General features: G+C 55.0%; 1 protein-coding gene across 2 annotated transcripts; it reads right to left on the bottom strand.

Annotated features, from left to right (window-relative positions):
* Positions 1–351: 351 nt before the first annotated feature.
* On the bottom strand, positions 352–26,268 carry SPOCK2 (SPARC (osteonectin), cwcv and kazal like domains proteoglycan 2). Of its 2 annotated transcripts, none has more exons than XM_081253661.1 (11): positions 26,214–26,268; positions 25,177–25,678; positions 12,429–12,474; positions 12,056–12,170; positions 10,439–10,553; positions 8,686–8,800; positions 8,183–8,302; positions 7,466–7,684; positions 5,908–5,970; positions 4,277–4,414; positions 352–4,181 (listed from the first exon to the last, which is right to left on the bottom strand). In XM_081253661.1, the coding sequence occupies exons 2-11, from the start codon at positions 25,363–25,365 to the stop codon at positions 4,039–4,041; spliced, it is 1,263 nt and encodes a 420-aa protein (XP_081109787.1). In that variant the 5' UTR covers positions 25,366–25,678; positions 26,214–26,268; the 3' UTR covers positions 352–4,038. The 2 variants fall into 2 exon arrangements, with proteins under 2 accessions (XP_081109787.1, XP_081109786.1); XM_081253660.1 differs by lacking the exon at positions 26,214–26,268 and adding an exon at positions 25,813–26,139.
* Positions 26,269–27,628: the final 1,360 nt, after the last annotated feature.

Below are 27,628 nucleotides of genomic sequence, written 5' to 3'. Positions count from 1 at the left end.
TTAAGTCATGTCTTCAAATAATTTTAATGACATAGAGAAAGGTTCATAATAGGCTGAATAAAAAAAAGCAGGACACAGAGTTTGATCTCTGTTTTATGATACAGATGTATTTATTGGCCTATCTACAAATATACATTGCATATATATTTGCAATAATACCAAAAATGTTTCTAAGTTGCTTCTGGTCCTCCCCTCAGTAAATCAGGCCTCTCCCCGCAGCCCCACCCTCTCGGAGGTCTAACATATGAAGGTGAATAAGGGAAGCATGCTGACCACAAGCCTGAATCCTGGGACCTTGTTTTGTGAAAAATGACACCAGGGGGGAGAATAATCAGAGTATTTGCCAGTAGGTGGTGTTTATAAAGTTTTTATTTTCCATTTTCTTAAAAATAACATTTGATTTCCTTTATGCATGTGTGGGGTGTACTTGTTTCCTTAGGCTGAGTTAATAGGCAGATAAAGACAACACGAGGCGGGGTCCCCAAGTGGAAGGAGGGGGAGGGGGGGCACAGGGGAGAGGAAGAGGGTGGGGTGACCCACGGGACGTTTGAGTGCCCATCAATGCACAGACACAGTCTAACACTTTGTTTGTCGATTTTTTTTAAGACATCTAAAATTACTGAGAGATACGATTTCAGCACTTAAATATACAGACGGAAATCCAAGCACTTGAACACAATTCTTAACTCTAAGCTCAGTTATTGCACATAACACAGTTTAAGGAGGCTTCAGGCTATAAAGCAATTTGCTCTGCTTGGGACTTCCTCGGATGTCTCCAGTCTCCTTTGGCAGCCCCGGTGTCTCTTCCCTTTGATCCCTGCCAGCCCACAGCCTCACAATGATGCCGGGGGTGGGTGGATTAGCCACTCATTCTCCCCAAGGGCTGCGGGGGAGGCTTTGGTGAAATGGAGGGTTCCCATGTTGATCCCAATGGACCTCCACCCACTCAGGTGAAGCTGAAAGCAGATGGAGCTCATGAGAGGTGAGTGGGTGGCCTGCCCACTAAAACCAGGCAGGCTGGCGTGAGGACAGAAGTGTGACCACTGGCCACATGTGGCCACAGCCCCAGGGGGACAACGGGGGCCAGTCACACCCCCTCACACTCTCATCAGCTTCACCTCCCTCCTCCTCCTTCCTGAGCTCCCACACCTCCTTCCCCATCGCCCTGAACCCTCTCTGAGTGGTCTCTCAAGGCACATTTGTTAGCTCCAACTCCAACCTGCCCCATCTTAGACAAGCCCATCTCTCCCAGCGCCAGTGGGTAAGGAGGCCTGGGGTGGCCAAGGGCAGCTCCAGGGCCAGGCAAGAAACTTCTCTGAAAATTTGGTGTCGAGCTCTTTCCAACACAGCCCGAATCCCGCTGCCTGCCTAAGCCAGGGGAGTGGGGACAGGACAGAGAGAGGACACCGAGAAGAGGGACACGGGAGGGGCCAGGTGGCAGACAGCTTGGTCAAGGGCACACATCCAAGGAGCTGAGGAAGGACCACCCTGCAACCTTGCTCACAAGGAAACCTGCACCTTGTCTGACAAGAAGTGACTTGGAGGCCTTCAGCCCACTGGGCACAAGCTGCTTGGTCTAACTTTGCAGGGGGCAGGTGTCTCAGTCCCAGAGGGTGGGGTGAAAAGCAGCGTAGAGGCTTCAGAGACAGGGCAATGCTGGATCCCTGAGTCCCGCCAGGGTCTAGTTCAGCGCCTTTTGCTTTCTCTCTACAACATATTTACAAGGTCACAAAAACGTGCACGACCAGAAGACCCAGAGAGGGCATGCGCCCCCAGGAGGGGAGGGCGACAGTAAGAGGAGAGGGGCACTCCTCCCTCTCTGCCCCCTCCCCACCCCAGAACGCCCCAGCATCCTCAACAGCCACGCCCAGGAGACGGTTCCAGAAGTCTGAGCCAGGGCAGAGGGAAGAGACAGACAGACTCCAATCCTAGCGAGAGCAGGAAGTTTCAAGTAGCTCTGAGAGGAGCTGTGCTCAGACAGCAGAGGGCTGACGTGAACTGGAATTTCCCTGAACTGAGCCGGGGACCAGAGGAAGGACTGAGAGGACAGGAAGGGGATAGGGGGAGACAGGCGAGGGGGATCTGGAACAGCGCGACACCTTAACAATCAGAACTGTGCTGTGGAATGAGAAGCGGTTCGTGGGGCTAACTGGAGTTTCGTTATTTCCCCCTAGGGAGGGCTTGTAAGATGTGGATTCTGGGGTGGAAGTAAAGAATCCGGGGAGCCAGGCTGGGAGGCTTGCCCAGGGAACCTTACCACGTGGACCCCACACCCTGCCACCACCCAGCACACAGGGCGCTCCTCCTCATAAGCCAGGCCCCCAGGGATGGTCCCTAGGCTCGCGCACGTGCGCGCGCACACACACACACACTGCACTCACCACACACCAAAGGGCATCAGAGGCCCAAATCCAGGCAAGAAACTCTTCACCAAAGGTGTTAAAAAATTTGCTTCAACAGGGAGAACTGGATAGAGTAAGAAAAAAAAAACAAACCATGGGGCACTTTCTCATCCATGCTGGCTGCCACACGGTAAGGAGATTTGGGGGAACAGTGAGGCATGGCCTCAGATTCTGGTTGCCCCGGACCTGTCCCCTCTGACTTTTCACAACCCTGAACACCTCAGAGCTTGAAAGGCCCTCCACTAGAGCAGCCCTAGGGGACCCTCAGAGGGGATGGAGGGCAAGCCCGGGGGCTGAGAGGAGTGGGGCTGGAAATGGCCTAGGGGTGCCTCTCTGTTGAGGAGGAGAGATGGGGAAACATCCTGGTCTCTGAGGGCAGAGGTTTGCAGCTTTCCACTGCTCCTCCTTCACAGGGTCTCAGGGACAATGCTTTCTGTTGGTCTGGATGGGAGCGGAGCAATTATTGAGGGGTCAGGGAGGACGTGGGTGCATACCCACACCCCTGGGCAAGACCCAGGCTCTTCACCTGCGGCCTGATCCTCAGGTTCCTGGGGTGGGGGACCCCAGCAATGGAGACAGGGGAAGGTGTGGTTCTCCTTCAGGGCTAGGGGGAGCTCACCTGCATAACCACTACCCACTGCCCCTACAGAACAGCCCAGACCAGGCCCCCACCTGAGAGCCACAGAAAGGGGCCTGAGCTGTTCTAGGGCCTGGCATTCAGGGGTGCCCCGTCTCCACTCCTAAGAGCTCTACCTGGATCTGCAAAGGCATACTCTCCCTGTCAAGCTGGCCCCTTCTCTTCCTCACATGGTCCACCCCTCCCCTCCCCAGCAGCTTGCCAAGGCCTTTTCCTCCCCCACCTCTCAGCTTCTGCCCCCAGCTCTTCTCTGCCACCTCTGGTCACACTGGCTTGGGTTAGGAGGAGAGTCCAGCAAAGGGGAAGCACTCACTGAGGCGGGTGTCCCAGCCCCTCTCATCTGAGTCTGGTGGGCGTGTCACAGCCAAACTGGCCAGCAGACAGCTCCCTGCCCTCCCTCCCCTCTGCCCCCAGGGATGGTCCCTAGGCCTCATCCCACAGGCCAGAGCTTGACTCCAGAAGGGAAAGAGAGAAGGGCAGGGGCAGGAGGAGGGAGGACTGATTGGGGAGAGGGTAGCAAATCAGGAGAAGGAATCCCAGGGTGTCAGGGTGGGCCTGGATGGGGCTGGGGAACTGGCAAGGGGGCATCTCATTTAATCAGTTTTGACCTTGCAGTGTGTGTATGTGTGTATTTTAAAACTAAAATGGAAAGAAAACAACTACAAGGAGGCCGAAGGGGCCTTTGGGTGACTCACTCTGCCAGTAGAAGTGTGGACCAAGGACATGTTCTTCAGTGCATGCCACACACACACACACACACACACACACACTCTCACTCTCTCCCTCTCTCTCTCTCTCTCTCTCTCTCACATCCCGGCCATACATGCCACACACGTGCCATGCACACTCGCACATCTGGTCCTCCCCGTTGGAGCCAGGGTAGCTTCAGACTGTTATTTTCTGGATCCGTTCGCAATCTGCCTGCTTCTGTCCAGGCCTCTGCTGGCCTGTCTCCCCGGCCGTCAGCACCCTGGCCTGCCCCAGCTCCCCGCGGGCCATCTACCAGATGTAGCCTCCGTCATCCGCCTCGCCAGCCTCGCCCTCCTCCTCCGCCTCCTCGCCTGTTTCCTCTGTCTCCTTCTCCTCCTCGTCCTCCCAGCCGACACCGCTCCCAAAGTCCCCTGAGAAGCCCACGATGTCGTCTGTGAGGGGAACAAGCCAAGGGGCAGGTTAGCATCCTGCTAGCAGGAAACCTTGCCACACCAAGCTGGGCCTCTGGTGGCTGTCCGGCCCTTACCGCAGTCAGGGCTCCCGTGCGTGCGGGTGCCCGTCAGCTCCAGGCCCAGCTGGTCCACACACCAGCAGTCGCCGCTGCTCTGGTCGCACTGCATCTTGCGGTAGTAGCCATCCTCGTCACAGCTCGGGATGAAGACTCCTGAATGGGGCACGCCCCGCAGGGTTAGAGCAGGGGCCTCGGGGTGTGGGCTCTTCCCAGAGGTGGCCCTGGGACCTTGGGTTCACAGGGGCCCAGACCCCACCAGATCCCAGCCAGCCCAGGTGCTGACCACCCAACAAGCTCAGACGTCCAGGGTTGGACGCCAGCATTTATTCCAGCTTGACTGACCAGAAACAAGAAAACCTGCCTTTCTAAACCACCTGCTCAGCCCCTGCAATGGCTCCCATCTGCCTCCACAGTTCCCAAGTCCTGCAGGACGGCCAGTGTGACCTCGCTGTGCAGACGCCCTCGATCCTACAGCTGCTCCTCTGCCTGGCTGTCTCCTGCCGGCAACGCCAGCTTCCCCTCCCAGCCCTGATCCTGACCTGCCCTCAGGCTGCTCCTCTGTTCACTTAACAGACACCGGCTGACATCCCCACTCTGGCGCCCCGGTGATAGACTCTGCCCACTTAGTAGGGATGAGACAACAGAGAAGTATTAACACCAGGCACCCCAGGACATGTGCCCTAAGGCCCAGCGCATATGCTAGGGGAATGCAGATCAGAGAGGATTCCTTCCAGGAGGAAGATCCTGGCTTCCTGGCAGAAGTGGCACTAGTGCCTGCCCCCAAAGGCCACTGGGTTCTCAGTCAATACGGCTTTGCAGGGAGGTTCCAGTGTTTGGTTTCATATGTGCTGGTCTCACTGCCCAGTTAAAGGCCAAGCTGCACCCAGGAGCTATAAGGCCCCATGGGATCTGCCCCTCGGACCTCTGTCCCCTCAACCACCACGCTCAGCCACACGGGTCCTTTTCTGTGTCCCAAGAACGTTTTCCTGCCCTCAGCTCTGCTCCTGGCTACCTTGTTCTCATCCTCTCAGGTCTCCTCTTGAACACCAGCTCCCCAGAGAGGCCTTCGCTGACCCCAGGCTGACTTCTGTCCACTGTGCTCTCCCTCAGCACCTCAGCTACATACAGGAGCCACAACCGGTCGCTCTGTCTTTCTGGTGTGTCACCTTGTGGGTTGTGTTTCCCCAAGTAGCCTGTGTGCTTTATGAGGCCAGGGACCACTACTGTCTTGCCCATCAGTTCTGACCTAGGCTGGGTTTGCTGTTGTCTCTCCAGGGCTGGCACTCAAATGTTTGCCGAGAACACGAGCATCTGCTATGGCAGGGCCTCCCTTGAGCTTTGCACACACCCTGGCTGAAGTGAATTGAACAGAGGGTTCTAGGAACCTTCTGTATTCCTACCTCCAGCCCCGGCAGGAATGGGCACAAAATTAGTGCTTAAAACACACTTACTGAGGGGCTGGTTGGGAGACCTTTCCCCACCACGAGGATAAAGACAGGAGGAAGAGTTTCCGTCTCCTGTCTTCCTAAGCCAGGGCCTCCTCTGAACTCAGCATCTTCCATGATACCCAGGGGCTAGAGCCTCTGGGCCTCAGAGGGACCCCGGGGCACCTGACTCCTCCTCTGAGCCGAGCCCAGCCCCCTCACCTGGCTTCTTCTTGGCAGCCTCCTGGATCTGGATACGCTCCAGCTCTGCCAGGCAGGGGGGCTCTGCAGGGAGAGAATCAGCCTCTGATGGGGGCTGTCCCACGGTGCTGATGGGACTCACTGAGCCCCCTCAAGGCTTAGAAACCCAGTCAGAGGGCTCTGCAAGATGAAAATACCCAGGCTCGGACACAGGGCTGCCCCACAGTGGGATGCACTGATCCTTCTAAGGTCTCCAAAACTGGCACAGGGGCTCTGCCAGATAAGAACACCCGGGCTCCAACTGGGAGAGGCTGTTCCATGGCTGTGGGATGCGCTGAGGCCCCCCAAGAAGCCCAGGGCTCTCTGAGGGTATTGGTGACTCATGAGATGGGTAAACAGGATTCAGAAGAGGGGGTGAATGCACAGATTTCCCACGGTGAGAGGGCCCGGGGGCAACATAAGACTGGAGGGAACATCAGATGGAAGCCTGAAAATAACTGGCAGCCAAATCTAACTTGTCTGTGACCTTGAGAAGTCCCCTAGCCTTTCCCAGCGGGGGCCTGGCTGTCTGTAAAAGGAGGTCAGCTCCCAGCCTCCTGCCCAAGAAGGCTACTGTACAGAATGGACAGCACGAGCTCCAAAGGCCTGGGAAGTAAAAGTGCTGGAGCTGTGCAGAGAGAGCAGGAAGGCTGGGCAGTTACGGGCAGTAAAACTGGTCGAAATACCCCGCACTGGCGGAGGGATCTGTGATTCACATGGTGCGCTGCACCCAGATGTTCTCACTTCATCTTCACAGCAGTCTCTGAGGTATTGTTATCTCCCCATTTGGACGAAGAAACTGAACTCGGAAAGATTCAGTTGCCTGCCCAGGGTCCCACACCAGCTTATGGCGGAACCCTAGAGGAAGCCCCAGCCTCGGGCCGCAGCTGCTGTACGCTCCCATCGCACGACCACAGTGGGGACCAGGCCAAACACCAGAGGCAGAGCACGGGCTACCCCACCTCTGGCTGGTCAGCTGATCCCTCGGAACCTCAGTTTAACCATCGAAGACGGTTATTACTTGGCCTAGATGATCTCTAAGCACATGTCCTGCTCTGGCTCAGGATATATAAAGCTGACAAATGACGTTGTATCTCTAAGGCTAATGATCACACGCATAATCACATATTCGGGGCAAGCACTGTGAGATGGGCCTAAAGGTGGAATCACTGAGAAGCCAACCTAGCTTCAGCTTCAGGAACCCTCAGCCCCTTCCAAGCCCTCCGAGGGGCCCTCGAAATTTTACATTTGTAGTTTTTAACACTCTTCCTTAAAGCAGGCCTCCGAAAGCGCATAAGCTTCAGGACCCACAAAATCCACCTTGGAGCCTGCCGAGGAAGGGAGTTCAAGTGCTGGCTTCCCTAGGCTCCAAGAGGTGAGGTGCTGAGAGAGTGGAGGAGGTGGGGGAGCAGGAAAAGTTCTGGGCATGGAGAGGTAGCCAAGAGGGAGCCACCCCCACTCCCAAAGACACCCTGGAGCAAGGGGCAGAGCCCGCACAGCAGGGCCGGGGGGCCGGGGCCCTGGGAGGGGCCACACTCACTCTCCCTCCAGAAGCAGAAGCACCACTCGGCGGTAGAAACACGGCCATCCTTGTAGGTGTCGCAGGAGTTGAAGAAGGGGCGGATGCAGACCTCGTACTTGTCCAGGTTGACGGCAGCCAGCTCTGTCTGGTCCAGGAAGAGGTCGGCACTGGTGTCCAGCTTGGAGAACATCCAGCCGATGGAGTCCTTGCAGCTGGCCCCCAGGCTCTTGTCCAGCCCTGGGGAGAAGGCCACGGTTCAGACCTGCTCAAGGTAGATCGCTCCATCCATCTGTCCATCCATCCCTCCACCTCTCTGTCAGCCCCAGCCCTCTGTTCAGGGTCAGGACAGCTCAGAATCCAACCATGGCGTTGAGAAATTCAAGAAGGGCTGAAGGCCCATCCCTCGGCCTCTGCACAGGACTGCACCCAAACCAGTCAAAACCCTGTTTTGAAAGCCCTTCAGGGAAAATAATTCCTTCCCTTCCCTTGGCTACCCATTTCAGGGTTTATCTTCCTTCCACTCACTTTAAGAAATTCTTCCTGTTAGCTATCCCAAATCCCTCCTGTCTGATCAAGACTCCCTCCCCTTGTTCTGAGGTTTAGGTTCTTTCAGGGGCTCAGGGTCTGGCAGGAGGGAGCAAAAGTGGGTGCTTCCCAGTGCAGCCAGGTGGCCCAGTGTACCCCTGTCTCCCCATCTCCCACCCTCCTCCCCTGCAGAGCAACCAGCTCCTGTACCACTGGCCAGGCGGGCCCCACTGCTGGCTGAGCCGTTCTGCTTGGAGTTCTCATGAAGGAGCTGGAACCAGTCCCGCAGCCGATCCCCCAGGTCAGCCAGGTCCTGGCCCGTGCAGGTCTCTGCAGTCGGCAGAACAGGGAGAAGGGGGTGGAGGGTGAAGGTGGGGTGAAGCAGCAAGCATGGTCTCAGCTGGGGGTGCTGCCCTACAGGCCTGGAGGCTGGGCAGTGGGATGCCAGAGGGAAGCGGAGTTAGAAATCAGAGGCTCTCTCTCCTCCTCTCCCACCTTCCTCCTCCGCCTCACTCCCTAGCACTAAAAACACCCAGCACAGTCTCCCTGGGATGAGGCCGGGGCCCTCCTGCTCCATGTAAACTAGACCTCCAGACCCACAGGTCCCTCAGGCCTGTCCCTGTCTTTGCTACTTCTCCTGAAGGAGGCGCCCTGGGGCCCTGGCAGTGAGCCGCCTCCCACCCCTAGCCTGGCTGTGGCCCAGCACTCATTACCTGCTTTGCCATCTGTGGAGGAGGTGGCGGCCTGCTCCGTGGGGCAGGGGCAGGGCCCCTCGCATCTCACCGTCAGCTGCTTGCTGCTCAGGCACGCCTGCTGCTCCAGCTTACACTGCACGAAAAGTAAGGTCGGGCTGGGTGACGGGGGCACTGCTAGGGGCACCGTCCAGCCAACCATGGCAGCCACATCTGCCTTCCCCCTTGGAGCTGGGAGGGACAGACCCACGAACAGCCTGGAGCGGCCCTCCTAATCCTCCTGGAGGCCACAGGTGTACAGTGGTCAGGGGCAGCAGGCCCAGGAAGCGGGGGGAATCAAAGGCTCCCAGGAGCCGCACTCCGCACCAGCCTGCCTCTCTGCACAGTTGTCCTTCCCAGGAAACCCCCATCCCCTCACCCCCACTCACCCACCCCTCCTTGCCCTCTTGGCCTCTCCTCTTCCTCCCCACAGTCCCTTGGCCCCTAGGTAACCGGCTGTGGGCCCCTCCCTCATGGCCTTCCCACAGTCACCTCCATGGGCTCTCTTGATAACAAACAGCTACTGGCTATTGAACATCTGCTAATTCCCTGGCCTTTACAGTTTCCAGAGGGGTTCATCCATTCCTCGCCCTTCAAGTGTTTTCCCCTGGTCGTGTCTGGTTTCTCCCCATGGGATGACCGCTCATGGAAGCGGGTCCTCGTAGCATTTTACAACGTGACCTCACCTGGCCCCCGACAGCTCTGTGAGGGAGGAATTGTGTTTCTCGTGCTCAGCAGAGAACACGGAAGCTCAGAGAAGCCCAGTGACTCAGCCAAGGCCACAGGGCTGGGCTGGAAGCCAGACCTCCCAATGACCTCCACCTCCCCACAGGGCAGCGCTGGGACCCTCAGACCACAGCCTCCTGCCCAAACCCCGCTTTGCCCTCAGGTGGTGTGACTCAGCGCTCTCCTCTCTCTACCAGCTCCGCCTACGTCCTCTGTACCCCTCCTCCGTGCAGCTTCTGCCCTTTTGCTTATTCTCTCTCTCTGCCTTATTCTCCCTGGGTGACCTCATCCCCTCCCCAACTTCAATCATCACCCACAGTGGGTGACTCTTAAATCTGCATCTCACTCCAAAAGGGTCCCAAAGCCCTAGAACCCAACACCAGCTAACAGTCCATGCCCTCCAAACACCAAGCAACTCCTCACAGCTAGCAGAAGCATTCACAATTAGCACCCGCATTTCTAGGGTACTTTAAGGTTTATAAAATGCTTTCACAAATACTGTCTCATTTAACCCTCACAAAAATCCCATCAAGTTGGAATTCACTCATCCAACCACCGTTCCCTCCCACATTGTCATCTCACGGAGGATTACTTCCTCCTGCCCCAGAATGCCTGGTGCTTGCTGGTGAACCATCCTGTCCACGTAGATAACCACCCATGGGAAGATTTCAACACCCAGCACCTGGACAATGGAGCTCCTTCCTTCCATTGTCCTCCATACTTTCATGAGGCCCTTTCCTCACTTACTCTGACTTGCAGTTACCGGCCTCCTCCAGGCCCCAGCCCCCACCTGCACCTGCCCGAGGTCAGGGGCAGGGTCTGGCTCAGACTCCTGGGCTTGGTGCCCCTGCTGTGGTCGGCCACGCTGAATGCACTGACAAGTGCATCCGGCCCCACAGCAGTACTGGGAGTGGGAGCCCCACAGAAGGCCCAGCTGAGCTGTCCTCTCTGCTCCCTGCGGACTCCAGTGCACCTCACCCCCACTCCTCCTGGGGCCAGGGCTCCTCACCACTGAGCTGTAAGTGTGGCCATCAGAGCCGCAGACGGAGGCGAGGTGGGCCATGTGACAGGGCTTACACATGGTGTCTTTGTTTCCATGGAGTTTCAGGGCAGGCTGCTTGATCCTACAGGAGGAGCGGAATGGGAGGGCACAGGGATGGAAGCAAAAATGAGAGACGGACAGGGCAAGGGAGGGTTCAGGAGACTGGTTCCAAAAAGAAGTTGCTCTTAGTGATCTATAGTAGATGCAGCTGCCTCCCTGCCCCTGTCCACCTCCCATCACCCCCAGCCAGACCCTCTTCTAGCTCATAAAGGTGGAACCAACAGGGCAGTGTATAGACCCCCAGCTTCCCCTCTCCAGCAGGGCCCTCAGGTTGCAACTCCAGGCCCAAGTGTAAGATGTAAAAGGGACTCACACTTGCATAAGGGGTAAGACCAAATCAAGGGTTGCAAACTGATGGCCCATGGGTCACATCTGGCCTGTAGGATCATTTTGTTTGACCACCAAGGGTTTTTGTTTTTAATTGGGTTATTCACGAACATTTGCAAAATGGAAGAGTTCACATAAAAAACCCTGGATTTCTGGCTTAGTTAAAATGGAAGATATGGGAGTCCTGGTCCTGCATTTCCAAAAGGCCTGGGCTCACCAGCGTGGTTTGTCACCAAGCTCTCTTCATGCATTTACATTACCTGCCAGGCCCCTACAGGCATCTAAGATTGCAACCCCAAGCCTCTGGTCTCTGATTCTATGATTAAGGAGAAAGGGGAGGGAAATGGGACCTTCTCCAGGGTGTCTTGGAGTCAGGCAGGGTCTTGTCCTTGGGCTGGAGCTAAGGCCTCAAATGCCCCTCACTCCTTCCCTCCTCTACAAGCCTCAGAAGCTACAACCTTAAATATTTCATGAAGTTGCTCCATGTCAGAGCTGGAAGGAACCTCAAACTATCTGGGCCAACCTATTTGTCTTACGGATATGGACACCGAGGCCCAGAGAGGAAATGTGCTTTTCCCTGGGTCCCACAGTTTGGTGTCTGATCTCATACAGTGTGGTGGTTTTGAAATATGTCCACAGATTCTTTGACACTCCTCCCTTCAAAACATGGAACCTAATTCCCCTCCCCTAGAGTGTGGCAGTACTTAAGACTCGCTCTCAACAAATAGAGGCGGCAGAAGTAACCATGTGTGACTTCAAAGACTAGGTCATAAATGTGGCTTCCTCCTTGCTCTCTCTCCCTTGAATGACTTGCCTTACAGGAAGCCAGCTGCCATGCTGTGAGGACACTCAAGCAGCCCTATGGAGAGGTCCCCTTGACTAGGGCCAACAGCCAAGTGAGTGAGCTTGGAAGTGGATCCTCCAGCCTGAGTGCAGCCTTCAGATGATGCAGCCTCAGCCAGCATCTTGACTGTAACCTCCTGACAGTCCCTAAGCCAGAACCATCCAATAGAACTACATCTGATTCCTGACCCTCAGAAACTGTGTGAGATAACACACATTTGTTGTTTTAAGCCACTAAGCTTGGGAGTAGTTTGTTCCGAAGCAAAAGATAACTGATCCTCTCCTATGTATTAGTTAAGCCCTTGCTCTTTAAGCAAACCCCCTCCAGGCCTCCCACCTCCCCAAGGCCCTCACCTGTGCTCCAGCTTCTTGCGGCTGATGCACATTGCCTGCTGGTATCCCTGGGCAATGCACACTTTGTGACGGCTGCACTTCACCTTCTGGCAGGGGTCCTTGGTGGTATCCAGGGCTGCAGGGACACAGAGTTAGGACACAGGTCACCTGGGACTCAGTGTTAGAGAGCCCAGGAGCCCCCAGCCCCACTTCTGAGCTGGGAAGTCCCTCTCTCTATCAGCCCTTGATAACCAGAGCTCCTCAGCTTGGAAGTTCCATCCCCATTTGGTCTGGCTCCCCAAGGAGCGTCCAAAGCCATGATCAGGACTTGCCCTCTGGTCTCAAGTCCTCACGGGTGTCAGTCACCTTCCCCAACGTGGGAGGGGCATGTTACCTTCATCTCCTTGCTGATTGTCCTCCCAGCTCTTGATGTAGTCATCCTAGGGAAGGACAGAGGGGGTGAGGGAGAAGGGAAGGGCTAAGATTTACATCCTAGAGCCGAAGTTCAACTCCAGAGCCAACAGAGGAGAAGGCTGGGCCACTGCTTCCGCATGTCGACTGCCACCATCCTCGTGGTTTCCCAGATGACCCCTGTCCACCCAGGCCCTGCCAGCTGCCTCCCCCAGACCTCTATTCCCCTAAACCCATGCCCAGAATCTCTTCCGGCCTCTCCCCTATTCCCCATCTCCCCTCTCCTTATTCCACACCCCCCATCCCACACTGGATGATGCAGGGGAGGAGAAATTGGGTAAGTGTGCAAGGGAGAAGAGAAGAGAGTGGGGTGTGTAGCTGCAGATACATATGCAGTGGAGCCCCAGGCAGTACTCACCTCCACCTCCTGGAGATCGGGAAGCAGCAGCAGGCCACGGGAAGCAGCGCAGGAGGAGAGAGGGAGAGACGAGGATTTTAGTGTGAGGCCTACCCTCAGATCATGTGGTCAGGGCTCCCCAGGCCTCATCACGTGCCTGTGGATGCTGGGCAATGGTCTTTGATTGCTACCGTCCTCTGACCTCTATGGTCTCCAACTGGAGGATAGAACTCGTATGTCTTTACAAAAGAGAGCTTAAGGCCTGGGCCTGCTCAGGGCTGGCCTTAGGAGCAGTAGAGGTGAGGACCATGGCTTTAAGGGTGAGGCCCCATCCCTCTACTTCAGGCCCTGAAGCCGGTCCCAAAGGAACCGGCCCTCACCCCACCATCAGGACAGATGTCTGAGAGGCCCATACTGCCTGGGAAGTGATTCTCATGCCTATGCCCTGGCTGTTCCAGAAACACCCTCTCTCCTTCTACCAGGGTGCCTCCCTTCCTAGGCAGTTCCCTCCCCTGACACCTGTTTTTCAGTCAAGGTCTGACTTGCATGCAGAACTCAGATGGTGCACTGAGAGAAAGGGGGACCACGGCCCCTCCCAACAGCTTCCTCAGTTACCATCGTCCAACTGCAAATCCTCAGACTCAGAAGATCCTGAAAAGGCCCTCTGAGGTCATCTGTCCCAGCCCCTTCTGTGCGCAGGAGAGGCCGGGAAGTCCAGAGACAAGAAATGACCTGACCCAGGTCCCACCACCTCAGAACCCAGGTCACCCAATGCCCAGCACAGACCTCTCTTCTGGATACCGCACACTGTCGGGCACCCGGGGCACACGGGAGCTCTCTCCTCACCCTCCTCCGGCCGCAAGTCCCTCCCCTGAGCCCGTGGACCCCGCAGTGGCCAGAGGCAGGGCAGCTCCCGCCCAGCCTAGCTCACTGGCATAAAACCCCAGCTCCTCTGGTTTCCCCACTTTCTCCTGTTGGGTGGAGGCAGCAGCTGAAAACCAGTAAACAGCTCCCAAGGTGCTCCCAGTAGCAGCTCTGCCAGGCAGGTGGGAGAGGGCTTCTCAGGACTGGAGGCTGGTGGTACCAAGGAGCCAGCTGCCGGCCTCCTCTGCATGGGGCTCCGGGCGCTGGAGGACAGGGGGCAGGAGAAGCCACGTGCAGCTGCCTCCCCGTCGTGAGTCCCACCCAAGGATCAAAACTATGCAAGGATGAGGGCAGAGGCCACACTGTGGGGTAGGGGTGGGAAGGGACCAGACTCCTGTCAGGCCTGGGGAAGAGGACACGGGGGCCCTGCACCAGAGGGCACCCACAGGGCCTTGAAAGCCCAAGGGCTCTGAGGCCTCTGATGCATCCCCTGGAAGTTGACAAGCATCAGGAACAGGCAGGGGCAAAAGCCCTTATCAACAGAGCCTCCTGGGCAAAGGCCAGAGAGGGGCCATGCCGATCAAGCAGTTGGCATCAGACCCAGGTAGAGCACGCTGGGGTCAGGTGCAAACCTGAGTGTGTGCTTCTGCACACGTGCACGTGTGTGCATTCATTTGGGTCTTCACACGTGCACACTCATGGGCGTGTGTCCCAAAGCACCTGTGTGTGCAGGCATGCGTGTCCTCGTCTGTGAGCATCTGTACCCATGCACACACGTGAAGCAACGGTGTGTGCTGGGTGTTCGTAGGAAAGAAGGACACTTCAAGACAGTTCACCCAATGCCAGTTGGTTTTTATCTAGAAACTAAGTAACAACCCACATATGTGTCCAAGCAGCCAAGTGTCCTGCAGTCCTTGGACCCAGGAGCAGAAGGAGGAAAGCCACAGGAGGGGCTTCTGGAGAACCTGGCCTGGGCAGCCCCCTGGACACTGAACAGACCAGCCCAGGCTCCTGGCTCAGGCACCCACCCAATTCCACAGGATGTGGCTGGAACCCTCTTGAGCCCCTGGGCAAGCTTCTAAGAAGACGGCCAGGCAGCCGACAGGGAACTGCGGCACAATTTCCCTTTATGCCAGGGCCAAAGGAAGCTAGCCCAGACCCAGCCCTTCTTCTCCAGGAACTCATCAGGGTGGAGGGGTCCCTCCCCTGGTGTCCACTCACCACAGATGGGAAATGAGGCTGAGCATGGCCAAGTGGTTGAGGCCAGGGTTACAAGTTGGGGCAAAAGTAGGGATTGGCCTTCATGGAGTTGGGGTCTTCCCATCTGCTCCATCGTCCTCTGGAAGGGGAGTGGGCATGAGGTTGTGAAGAGGAGGGGGGAAGTGGCTTGTGTGAGTCACCTGCTTTCAACCAACAAGGTCTGTGTGCCCCAGAACCCACCCACACCTGAACTGGAGCAGGGGGGTGTTAGCTGAGGGCTTGATGCCTGCTCATTCCCTCCCTCACTCTGGACCTAACCTAATGCCTTAGCCTCCAACCAGGCTGTGAGCAGAAGCCTTTGGGACTCAGAACAAAGAAGGTTCTCAAAGGTCAGTACCAAGAATTTCTGATTAGAAATCCAGGGGGAAGTGGGCTGCGGGAAGAGAGTGTTCTAAGAAAGGGCTATTTCACCATCCTGCTGCTTTGTGAGAGCCCCGGTGGGGAGCCATCTCCACCTACCCCAACCCAAGTGAGGCTAAGATTCCCCCTGACAGGATACAGGGATTGAGCCCCTTTTGTATACAAGGGTTGCCCTGGGTTCTAGCTAAGCTCCTTGTGTCTGCTGTGGTGGATGAGGTTGGGGGAGGCCTAAGTGGTTCTGGATCCCAGGACACTCAGTTCCAGGAGAATGGAAGCAGCCAGCCAAAGAGGGGGATGAGGGGGGAGAGAGGGCCCTGGAGTCACACAGAAGCCCACGCTCCCTTACCAGCGTACCTTGGGCAAGCACCTTGGCCTGTAGGAGCTCAGCACCTAACTCCTGGACCACTCAGAGATTAAAGGGTGCCTGGTGTCCACAAAATACTCAACAAATAAAAGCTGTTACAGCAGAAGAGACCAGAGACTTCAGGTGGAAAAAATGGTGGAGGGACAGGAAATGGGCAGGGGGAGGCCACAATAGGGGCCCCTGCAAATGGAGAAGAGAGCGGCCACCACTGGGAGAGCAAGAGACCAGTGGGGTGTGAGGAGAGTTGCCCCCAAGGGGTCTCAGTGAGAGGAGCAAGTCCTGTCCACTCCACCTCCTGCTCTCTCTCCAGCCTGCCTTCCCCTCACCATGCCCACTGGTCCCACCCTAGCAACCCCGGCCTCACTTACTGCAGGGTCTCCTCTGGGCTCTCCCTGACCCCGCCCATCTTCCACACCCCTGCAGCCACAGGGATCTGTCTAGAAGATAATTCTGATCATGTTTCTCCCACCTTAAAACCCTTTGCTAAATATATAGCTTGCTCTTATTTTGAAAAAAAATGTTTAAAGATGATTAGGTAAAAAGCATTCATATCAAAATGTTAACAGTGGTTTCCTCTGGGGGAGAGGAATAGAGAATTTGGGCATCTTTCTGCCTTTTCCAAGTTTCTAAAATTTCTACAATGAACATGTATTACTTTTGTAATGAAGGGGGAAAAAAACACAATAAATATTATATTTAAAAACCCTCACAGGGTTCCCTGTCACCTACAGAAGAAAGTCCATCTTCTCTGAGTCTCTTCCTGTCCCCACGTCCTTCCAGTGGATGTTTCACTCTGGCCAGGCCTCGGCACAGCCTTCTTCTCCCTCTGGAATGTATGTTTGCATCCAGCCCCTGAACTTCTAATTATCTTTCAAAACCTGGCTTTCACACTTCATCTTCCCTAACCTCGCCCCGTATCTAGTTTTCCTTCAGGTGGACTGCACCTAGTAGAAGTTTATTATTGCTCTGGTTACACCAAGCAATGCCATTGCTTCTGCCCTATTTAGGTGGCCAGTTCCTTGAGGGCAGAGACCATATAAAGTTCACCTTTCTATGCCCAGCACCTAGCAATAGTAAAAATACCCTAATAATAGCTAACATCTTTTGAGCAATTACTGTGTGGCAGGCATTGCGCTATGCACTTTGCACTCATTGGCTCATTTTACTCTTCATGAGAATTTAAGAGAAAATCACTATTACCATCCTATTTCTCAGGTGATAAAATTGAGGCTTGGAGAGGTTAAGTGACTTATACAGGATCACACATCAAGAGCACAGCAAAAGAGTATTGGTACCCCCAGAACTGGGGTTCCAGAATCTGTGCCCCTAACCAGGACTCTGTATTGCTCCATAAATTTTCGCAGATAAAGAAAGTCCCAGGCCAGGACTGGACCCAGGAGGCCCAATCCCAGCCCATGGGTGGTTTCTCCCACCACACCAGCTGTGCTCCAACCCCTAGGCAGGGAGTCTTGTAGCAGAGTGGAGAGACTGGCGGTGGTGGGGGAAGACACCTGGGGGCCCCCCTTCTCCAGGCATTTCCAGAACCCTCTTCACCCGCCCCTGGTTCGGCTGGTTTGGAGCTAACCCATCTCCTGCTTTGATCTCAGCAGCTCAGCCCGGTTGCCATGGAGACAGGGCCCACTGTGCCAAGCTGGGGGAGAAACGGCAGTGAGTGCGCAAGCCTAGTCGGGCTTAGGGGGCACATGCTGGGTGTTTCCAAGCGCTGTTTACTTCCTGTCATTTTAATTAGCACCCAAATCACCCGCTCACTTCACAGCTTGAATTAACCCAATCTCCCCCAGCCTCTCCATCTGGTGGGGAGGATGGGACACAGCAGTGAATCAAGCAAAAGAAGAGCAGCGCCCCAGGGCTAAACACCACCTGGGCAAATCTCCACCTGCCTCTTTGCAGCACAGTGTGATGGAGAGACTGACACCCCCCACCCTCGCCCTGGCATGGAATCAGGGCACTGGGTACTGGCCTGGCCTGGCCTCTGACTGCCAACAAGACTGTGGCCTAGAGAGCCTTGCCCTCACTGGAGCCCCTTCCCTTGCCTATAAATTAAGGGTGACTGACTCCCTTGCCTTCCTCCCTGAGCCGCGGAGGGACCCAGTGCGATAACGGCTGTGAGGGCACTTTGTAAACTGTGAAGCTCTATGCTTGCAAAACTCACGAAACAGGAGCACTGAAGCTGGGTTCTTTGGCACACACGGTGGGAGTCTGGGGGACAAGGTGGACGAGAGGCACTTCTGGGTCTCACAGTCACAAGGAGCCTCAAACGCAGACTTCTGACGTCTCCAATTGAGGCGCTACAGCCAGAGGCACACCGACAGGACCGAAAGATGTGCATCATGAGACTTTAAAGAAACCACAACTTCTGTAACCCTATTATAGCACTTCTTCATTTCTTAATAAATCAAGAACCTCTAAAAATGGAAGTGGGCCAGGCCTCTGTCAACCTCTGAAAGGTCCCGTAGCCGGCATTATTTTGGCCTCATTCCTCAGGCTAGGGAACCTCTGATGGAACCCAGTCCACTGAGAAGGCCCAGGAGTGGGGAACTTGTAGCTGGGGGCTCCTCCTACCTCTCCCTGCAAAGAGCCGGGGAGCACAGAGGGAGGGACCCGGAAAGGAACAAGCAGGGGTGAAGTGGGTCCCGCCTGGCTCCTTCTCAGCCAAGGCCTGACACCCCTGTCGCAGGCCCAGGCGGAAGGCATCTTGAGGAGGCGGCACCCTCCACATGGAGGAGGCTGGGAGGGGGGCAGTCATTAAATATTTGCCCCTCTCTCAGAGGGAGTGGCAGAGGCTGTTAGGCCTGGACAAACAGACGGAGTCAGGCATCTGGCAGACTCCCCGCCTCCCACCTCCTCTCTGCTCGGAGGAATTTCCTTGGAGGACAAAAATGTGCTTATCACTGCCAGCATGCCAGGAGCTCCACCTGGCCTCAGGTATGCCCGCGCTGACCCCCCATCCCCACATTCCGCGGGGCCTGAGCTCTCCACTGCTCCAGGGGCATCTCTGCCCCAGTCCTTGGGTTTCTGGTTCAGGCAGTGGCCCCAGGGGGCCATAGAGGGCAGAGAACAAGAGAGAGGTATAGGGGAGGGTGGGCCTGGAGTTCTGTTCTGAGCTGCCTCAGGACCTCTGTTTCCTTTCTGGAACATGAGTCGGGGGCAGGATTTAAATCCCAGGGATCTCTGAGGAGGGCCAGACACTAGAGCTGAGGAAACACAGACATGGGGTTGTGAAAGAGCACACGGGCTTGGGTGTGTTCGGTTCCTTTATCTGTAAAATGTGGAGGCTCAGCGCTCAGTGCTTAATGCTGCTGAGGCTCCGCAGTTCTGCTCCCCCCCTCTCCTAAACTGAGAACTTTGAGAAGAGGGGAAAAGGAGCCTGAACAAGTTCAGACTCTTCCACGTCCTCTAACCTGTGCAAGGGAGCAAGGGATCACGGAAGGAGCCAGCAGCTTGCGTCCAAGCAGGAGTAAGACACTGGCCTGGCCTGGCTTGTCCTTCCTGCTGTGTGCAGCCTTGACCTCTTCTCAGATGTCAGGGAAGACAGGGGCAGGATGCCCTGCCTCGGGGAACCTGGTCTCCACCTGAGGAAGCCCTGTGCTCACCCACCCACAGGTCTGCTGGGTGGGTCACCCGCTCGGTGGGCCCACTGAGGTGGGGGGAAATTTTGAGCCCCCTACTTCCCAGGAGAAAGGGGAAGGCTGGCTGCAGCCAGGTCCAGGCCCACAGACACAGGGGAGAACAGGGAGGCCTGCGGGATAATGTTCCTTCACGGCAGCATTTACTCCCTTATCCTACAAATGAATCATTGGAGTCAGGGTGCCAGGGTTCTAGTTGTGACTATCCCAACCTTTCAGGGTCCAGAAAGAGGAAGAGGTCACCCCAAATAGTCAGCATGGCTCAGCCCAGAGCCCCAGCTCTCCCTTTGCCCTCTACCACCCGAATCCACAGTGCTGTTCCCTGGAGAAAAGAGGGAGGGGCTCAGAGGACAGGTTAGTTGAGACCCTTCCTGGCTCTCCTATTCCACGGTGCATATACTTATACTGAGCACCTACTGTGTGCACAAAAACCCCATGCAATGCTCTGAGGATGGGGTGGTAAGGTCACAAAGCAGTCTATCCTCAGACCCTACCCTCAGGGACTTGCCTTGGGAGGCATGTGATAAACACCAGCAGGAGGACTCTTGAGATACAAGCCCACAGCGTAAGTGATGATGCAAAGCAGCACCAACATGTGCCAAATGTGTTTATGACCAATAAATGCTGCAGCAACCCCAAGGAAGGGGCTATATATACAAGTGAACACTGGCTGAGCCCTCAGGGGGTCAGAGGCTGTGACATTTCAAGAATCACATTACCCTACAGCTTGCAGCTGGGCCTGGGTCTGCCCGCCAAGGTTAGACACATTTTCCCTGTCTATAGTCCTAAGAAGACCCACATTACACTTACAAGGGAACCTACACAGCGGCAGTATGGCCATCCTCAGCCTGGTGTTTGCCCCAGGATGCCATTAGGCCTCATTTCTCAGGTTTCTTGGTCTCTGGTTAATACATACTGAACCCTGACCTGGTCACAGATACCTCCTCAGGAGCAAAAAGAAAATCCTTTTCCTAAACCCAAAGTCCTGCTGCTCAGCTTGTGGCAAGGTGGCAAGGGCGGGGTGGGGGTTGGGGGGGGGGGATGTGTGCAGGTGGAGGGCTGTGGATGGGCTCTAGCGCCATCTTCCGGAGTCACAGAATGACAAGGGCTGCCCGTTAAACCAAGGGAAAAATCAAGGGCCAGAAACTGAAAGTGGCTCCCCCAGGGAGGAAGACAAGCTGAGCACCCTCCCAGGGCCCTTGGGGCTCAGGGTAGGATAGATCTCTTCCACTCCTCCAGAAAGCCCTCTGACCTTCTGGAGAATGGAGGGGGTGGTGTTGGCCGGCCATCCTCTGCAGACTGCCTGGAAGTTGAGAGGAGACTGAGACGGCCTCTCTAGGCAAAGACTGCTCTTCTCTCCCTCTCTTCCCAAGGCCTGGAGCCCCGCTGGGTGTTCAAGAGTCTCTCACTGCATTACACTGCTCTGGGCGACGCCAGCCCCTCCAGCGTGGGAGAGGATTTGAAACCAAAGTGGAGGTGGAGGAGGCCAGGGCAGGACCCAGCCTCCCATCCCCAAATCTCAATGATGGAATCCATCCTGACCCAGTTTGGGGTTCTTCTCACACACCCACACTTATCCACGAACACCTGTGCAGCTCATTCCCACACTTGCACTGGTTCAGCAGTATGGGGTGGGGAGAGGGGAGGGGTGGTAACAAGGGAGCCCCTTTGTGGCTGAAACTTGCTACTGGCCTACTTGATGTTCATAAAAACATGAGAATCCTAAGTAGCCAGCAGGCGATGTTTCCTGGGCCAGACCCCAGGTTGATGGTGAAGCCACAGGCCTAGAGGAGGTGCTCGGATCTGTAGTGAATGAGTGAATTAGAAACATATATCGGTGTCATTCTCATGGAGCCAGAGGCATGGTGTGGGCTAGCCCCAGAAACACTGATCCATCTGGTGGTTTTTCTACGGGGTTGGACTTTCTTTCTATATTGCCTGAAATGGATGCCCTCCAGCCCTCTGACAAGATGTCTTCATGTTCACGTGTCCGTTTCAGTCTCCTAGGCTGAAAGTGAAGTTCAGAGAGGTTATGTGACGTACCTGGCATAATGTTGCCAGGCAGTGGCAGAGTCAGAACCTGAACCCAGGCCTCATGCCTCTCCTGGGTAGAGAGCTGCTCTGGAGGGTTGCTAGGCCAGGCTGGTGGCAGGCTGCCAAAGACACTGAGAGCCTTGCCCCCCCTTCCTAGGAGGTGCTGCTCCTGCCCAGGCATCCTTGAGCCCATAGGGCACAAGCCAGGGTAGACTCTTCTTTTCCATCTCCACTAAGGGTTAGGCTTAGAGTTCTCTAAAAAGCAAAGTTGAGTTAGAGGACCTGGGTTCAAATCCCAGCTCTGCTGCTTACTAGTTATTTGACCGTGGATAAGTTACTCAGCTTCTCTGTGCCTCTGTGCCCTATATAGGGTGGAATATAAAGTAATGGTAACTATCTCATAGGTTGTTGGAGGGCACAAGAGGCCACAGGGGTAAAGTGCTGACTGCAGGGACTGGCAGATGTAAGCACTCCCTGCAACCAGTGATTCAACACGTGCTAACTGCGTGCCTCCCGGGTGCCCAGCACTGTGCTGGACACTCATAAATATCATTAAAATGTAATGGAAGTGGAGTACAAAGCAGAGAAGAGCCAAGAAGAAAAAGAACAGTCAGTGCTGTCCAGCCAGCTCTTGGAAGCTGCCAGGAAGAACGCTGTGTAATGGGCCTGTCTCCTCTCAAGTGTCCATCTCTATCTACCAGGCTCTGGATGCTCTGTTCCAAAGACTGCGGTAAAATCCACCCACTTCTGCAGGGAGTGAATTCGGAGATAGTAGCACTAGGGAGCAGGGCTCCAAAAAGCCCAGGCCTGCAGAGAGCAGGGCACAGCTAGATCCCCATCACTGACTTGAAATGCCCTCCTCCTGGCAGCAGGGCAGAGATCTATCCTGACACATGTGAGAGCCCCGCGCCCACTGGAGGGGAGGATTACTCTGCCAGTAAATCCTTCGCAACACCCCACCCCCCTAATAATCCTAGTGCTCAGAGGAAGAATGCTAAGCTGAACTCCCCACTAACCAGCTCAGACCAATTCCACACTGGAGCAACGGCCCGCGCTTTCCTTCTCTCCTTCGTTCTCCTGACCTCTTCGACATGATTCCCTCAATCTCCCCCCTCAATTCAGTCCAACCATTAAATGGAGACATTTCCCTCCACCCACACTATCGACTCCTTGATCCTGTTCCCCAAGAATATTCCACTCCCCCTGCTTGCTTGCCTCCCTTCCACTGAGGCAGAGTGGGGGCCCTGCACCATTTTGTGACTGATTATCAACAAGGTTCTGGCTCCATCTGGCAATGCCTCAGAGGTTCAGAAGAAACTCCTACCTCTCTTTTGAGAAGTGAAGGAGCATATTTACAAGAAAGCTTGCCTGATGAAATGTACATAAAGCTGATGCTGTGCCCAACTAGAGGGCCTTCAGTCCTTAGGGTGGGAAGTGGGGCCTCTGCTAACAGGGGAGGAATGAGAACTGTCTGCAGTCCTGGCAGAGCCCCTGTGCATGGTCTGTGCACTGCACAACTCCAGGGGGCACCATTCACACTATGGTACCCCTAGAGTTATGCAATGCAGTGGCTCTGAGCTAGCAGCCTCCTGCATTTCTGCAGAAGCTGCCAAAGGATCCCTATAGCCAGGTCCTCCTGCCCAGCCTTCCTTGTCCTCCTTCTCTCCCTGGCCCCATGCTCCTATAGCCAGGGCTACCTTAAATGGGGTTTTAGAGGAAATCTACCCTATAAATGCCTGAGGCCATGCAAACCAACACATGCTTTGAAGTTTTCCATGAATCCTATGGGGGCAGGTCCTGCAGAATTTCATTCTGGTGGCTTTCTTCTGATGAGCATGGGAGGAAGGGGGAAGTGATTGGCATCAGTACAGGGAGACAGGTGGGCAGCCCTGTGCCAGGGGTCATGCAGTCAGTCATCTATCCTTACCCACAGAGTTGGTTATTGGAAGTCAGTGGAGGAAGGGAGGCGGGTAGGAACCTTTTATTTTTAAACCTGTATTGTTCTGATTAAGCATTTCTTTTCCCTCTGACCTTCACTAGGCCCATTTTGGAAGATCAAACTGCCAACGAGTCAGAGGGAGGCCTGGACAAGTGACACATGCATTCAGGATGGGCCAGCCTGCTGCCACCCTCTCGATGCTGTGGCCGGGCTACTTCCCAGGCAGCGGCAGGAGACTGCAGCTAATCTGTGCTGGGCCTGCAGGGGACGTGGAAAAGGTCTTGCTGGAGCTCCAGGCTCCTGTCACCGGACCAGCCGTGGGGTGGGGCAAACCGCCCACTCGGGCCCAGGCCACTCAGCCCTGAGGACCAGGCAGCATGCGAGTCCTGATGAATTACAACCTACCAGTTTGACTTTGGAGATAAACAGTCACTTGTTTCAGGGTAACAAAAAGATGCATATTTCTGCCTGTTTCCATCCTTTGGCTGGATATCATATGAAGCATGTGTGTTTTAAACACATTGCTAAGGAACTTCTGGATGCACACAATTTAAGATGAGAAAGGTCACGGTGTGGCCTGTGTTATACTAGGTGGGTCTGATGAGAGAATCTGGGGAATGAGGAGCAAGAATTGGGGTCGTAGGAGAGGTTTTCTGGGGACAGGGTGTTGGAAAGCACCAGATCACGGGGTACCATCGTTCCTCTCCTCCGGAGCATCCGGGCCCATCCTGCACCTCACACCCCCGCCCCGACCCTTCTCTGGGTCCCAGCCACGCCCTCTGCCCTCCCCTCCTCACTCCTACTTCCACTTCTGCGAACACGGCAGCCTTCAGTTTCCCCTCTGATCTACAGGTGCCCATAAACAAAGTGCTGCAGCGACGCCCGCTCCTCCGCAGCCGCCTCCCCACCCCCTACCCCGCAAAGTCCGGCACAAGGTTAAGCCTGGGTTCCATCGGGCGTCCCTGAAGGGCTCCCATACCCAGCTACTGCGCTCTCCCCTCTGCTTTTCAAGTCCACTGGGCTAGGGAGTCTTCCCTCCAGGTTGGAGCTCCCCAACTTCTGGGCCACGCTCCCCCATGAAAGGTTGGTCCTGGAAAACCAGCCTCCATTAGTGCTCGCGTCCCTCAGCATAGGGACCCCAGACCTGGCTCTGGGGGCCACCCAGAGGTGGCCTCCGGTATTTTCACTGCCTTCACCAGCCCCCCCATCACGGACACGCCTTTCACCATCTCGCCTTAGGAGGATTGCTAAGAGCGCCCCCGACCCCAACTCAGAGCGCCAACCAAGGGCCCTGTCCCCTTCTGTCTCTCCCTTACCCAAAGCCCAAGATGGGAATAGAAGGCAAGCGCAAGACGATGCTACCGTCTCCGCCGGCCCCACCCAGACCAGCCCCTTCTGCAGTGGCCCGTATGTGGAACCTGCAGCATCCACCCAGCTGGGGGACACCTGGGGATGGCTCACCAAAAAAAAGAGAGGAGCAGGTCGGAGGCCCAGGCAAGGCCAGGGTCCCCGCCCCTCCCTCCCTACTCCCCTCCGCCCCCTTCCCCCCGCCCCACTGCAACCCGCACCCCTCTCCGCACCCAGCCTGAAGGGGAGACTTCTTCGCTTACGCACGCCCCCAGAGTAACTCCTCGCTCTGGGAGGGTGTGGGACTGGGGGTCCCAAGCCCGCCAGCTCCTGTGCTGGGGAGTGCATGAGGAGGGGTCTCAGGAGCCCGGTGGGTGCTCGTTGTTTACTCTTGGTGCAATTAACTGGCTGGGCTGCGGGAGCCTGTGGCTGCGACGTGCAGCCGCCACTCCCGGCCCCAGGGTCTCTGTTCCAAACCCCCATCCCCAGCCCTCGGCCCTCTCGGCCTCGCAGACTCACGTCTCGGAAGCGGTTCCAGTGCTTGATCTTGCCGCTGTACTGCGAGATGGACGACAGCCATTGCTCGTCCTCCATGAAATTGCCGGGGGTCTCGCCCTCTTTGAGCCTTTTGGCGTCGCCTTCGGCCAGGGCAGCTACTGTGAGGAGCAACAGCGGCAGCGCCAGCCGCCCGCAGCCTGGAGCGCGCATCGTGGTCTGAATTCGACCTGGGGTGGGGGTGGGGGGTGGGGGTCTTGACTTCTGCAGTATTTTAATGTCCTTCTTCCCACCCCGCAGTTGGGGGAGCAAACGCCGTCGTCTTCCTCAGCCCTCCTCCTGCGGTCTGACTCCGGTGACAGACGGATAGTGGGTCGCAGCTGAAATGTGACCTGCTTAGGAGATGCACTTGTCTGAAAAAAAGCCCAGCGCCGGACGTGGAGAGGAAGAGAGAATCAGAGAGGCTGCGCCAGCAGGGGCCGTGTCTGTAACTGTAGCATCAGCATCACGTTTGACATCATCATACCTGGTTTAAAAAAAAAAAAAAAAGGAGGGGGTAGATTTCAAAGGGAAGCGCTAGATCAGAGCGCCAAACGCCAGCCAGCCGCTGCCGCCGCAGAGCCCAGCCCAGCCCAGCCCAGCACTTAGGGAGTTGCAGACCAAGGAATCTAGATCCGGAGATGTCCCTACTGTCTCTCCAAGGCTGGAGAGCAAGAAGGGTGACGGGTCTCCTCAGGGAAGATGGGAGTGAGGAAAAGACGAAACTCTCTGGTTACAAAGCCAGGCTCAGGTGTCTAAAAGGGAATTTGGCCACACTCTTTCTCTCCCCTTGCCTCCCACCCAGAGTGGCCTGCGCCACAGCCCTGACAGCTGGCTTCCTGCGAGTTATGGCTCTACACTAATGGGTGGCTTCGTTAAGACAAAAGCCATATAACAACTGGCTGCCTGAGAACTATTGCCCAGCCCCACATGCTCTTTTCAAGGCAAGGCCTGAGCACTGAATAGCTGGTAAAACAGAGGCAGATGTCCTCCTCCCCAAGCAACTGTTTAAGGGCTGTCACCCTTTTTGTTAGCTCTTCTTAGGGCAACCCTAAAAGGCAAATGTCTGGCCATTTCATCTGCCTTGAGGTAAATTTGAAAAAGGCACATTTGCTATGGCTTTGACTTCCGTTGATTTTAATAAGCCACTGGGGAAAGGGGTGCGGGGAGGCTGGGTTTGTTTGAGGTGTTTTAAGTTTTTGTTAAAATTGTGATCCTTATCATTGCCTTTAGAAATGTGTTGGCATACACATTTCTGGGCACAGTCCCAGGATCAGAGCAGAAATGGGGTGAGGTTTACATCACAAATAAATTGAAGAGGAAACAGATAATCTGACAGGACAAAACATATTAAACTTTTGGGACCCAAGCCCTAGATTGTGTTTTTATTTAAAAAAACAAAAACAAACAAAAAACTTGGCTGCTGTGATGTTAAAAAAAAAATCAAAGACAATGAATAACATGATCTTAATCAGTAGGAAAGAAACACAGGTTGAAAGGTTCATAGTCACCCTGAGTCTGGCTTGCCTGGGAAGTCTGAATGCATCAATGGCTTGGGTTGGAATCCCTTGGGAAAACAGAAAGCAACAGCTCCCTTTCCATGTTTTCTTTTTCTTTGCAGTTGGATTTAGAGGTGGTGCTGCAGTGAGGCCCTGGCCATTGATGTCTACATCTCACAGTGAATAAAGCAGGCTTGCCTTGCCCAGTTGTACACAGCCGCAGTGTATAATGGAAGAGCAATCTGTTGTCATATAGACTGGGGATGGAATCCCTCTTACTAGCTGGGTTCTTGGGCAAAATACTTTATCTTCTATCTATAAATTAATGATACCACCCATCTCAGAAGATTGTTGTGAAACCCATGCAAAATTACATACTAAGTGCCTGGGCATAGTGAACATTTTTGAAATGTTAGGTCTTCTTCCCTCAGGTTGGGAAGAGGTGGCTATGATGTCCCATAGTTCTGAATACGTACTAACATTTGCCAACTTTTTCCATTTCAATCCTCGTCTTTTAGCAAACCTAATTACATGTCTCCAAGACATTGAAGAGGTAGATCCTAGATGTCATAGCTCTCCCATCTAATACTATCTTATGAAGTCCCTGGTCTTCTGAAATTACTACAGCTGCCCAATAAAGAGTTTGGAAAGGCACTAACAAGATGCCCATCAATAAGACAATAGCTCTTTCCAGACCCCTGAAGGTCAAAATGTTTCCCACACTCCTCCAATGGGACCTACCTTCTGTAGCACCTTCAAGCTGGGTCAATATTAGCCCTGGGCTTAAAGCAAATCAATAACAGTCCAGGACTGTTAGTTAATCCAATAGTAAAGCTATTTAGGAGGGAAAATCCAAATTTCCAGATGAGGGAGAAAGGAGCTGTAGAAAATGGACAATAACTATTGTTTATAAAGAAGAAAAGATTTTCCTCAATTTT

Source organism: Mesoplodon bidens (assembly GCF_964165515.1).
Source record: "Mesoplodon bidens genome assembly, chromosome: 1".
NCBI lineage: Eukaryota > Metazoa > Chordata > Mammalia > Artiodactyla > Ziphiidae > Mesoplodon > Mesoplodon bidens.
The sequence above is the reverse complement of the archived record's forward strand: the minus strand, read 5'-3'. Positions and strand labels throughout refer to the sequence as shown.

What these genes read in the sequence shown, in the direction of transcription:
- SPOCK2 (XM_081253661.1), bottom strand. Translation starts at nt 25,365, where the DNA reads ATGCGCGCTCCAGGCTGCGGGCGGCTGGCGCTGCCGCTGTTGCTCCTC. An exon ending in CAATCAGCAAGGAGATGAAG is followed by an intron (nt 12,171 to 12,428) that starts GTAACATGCCCC and finishes GTGTCCCTGCAG; the next exon opens with CCCTGGATACCACCAAGGAC. An exon ending in CGCAAGAAGCTGGAGCACAG is followed by an intron (nt 10,554 to 12,055) that starts GTGAGGGCCTTG and finishes CTCCTCCTGTAG; the next exon opens with GATCAAGCAGCCTGCCCTGA.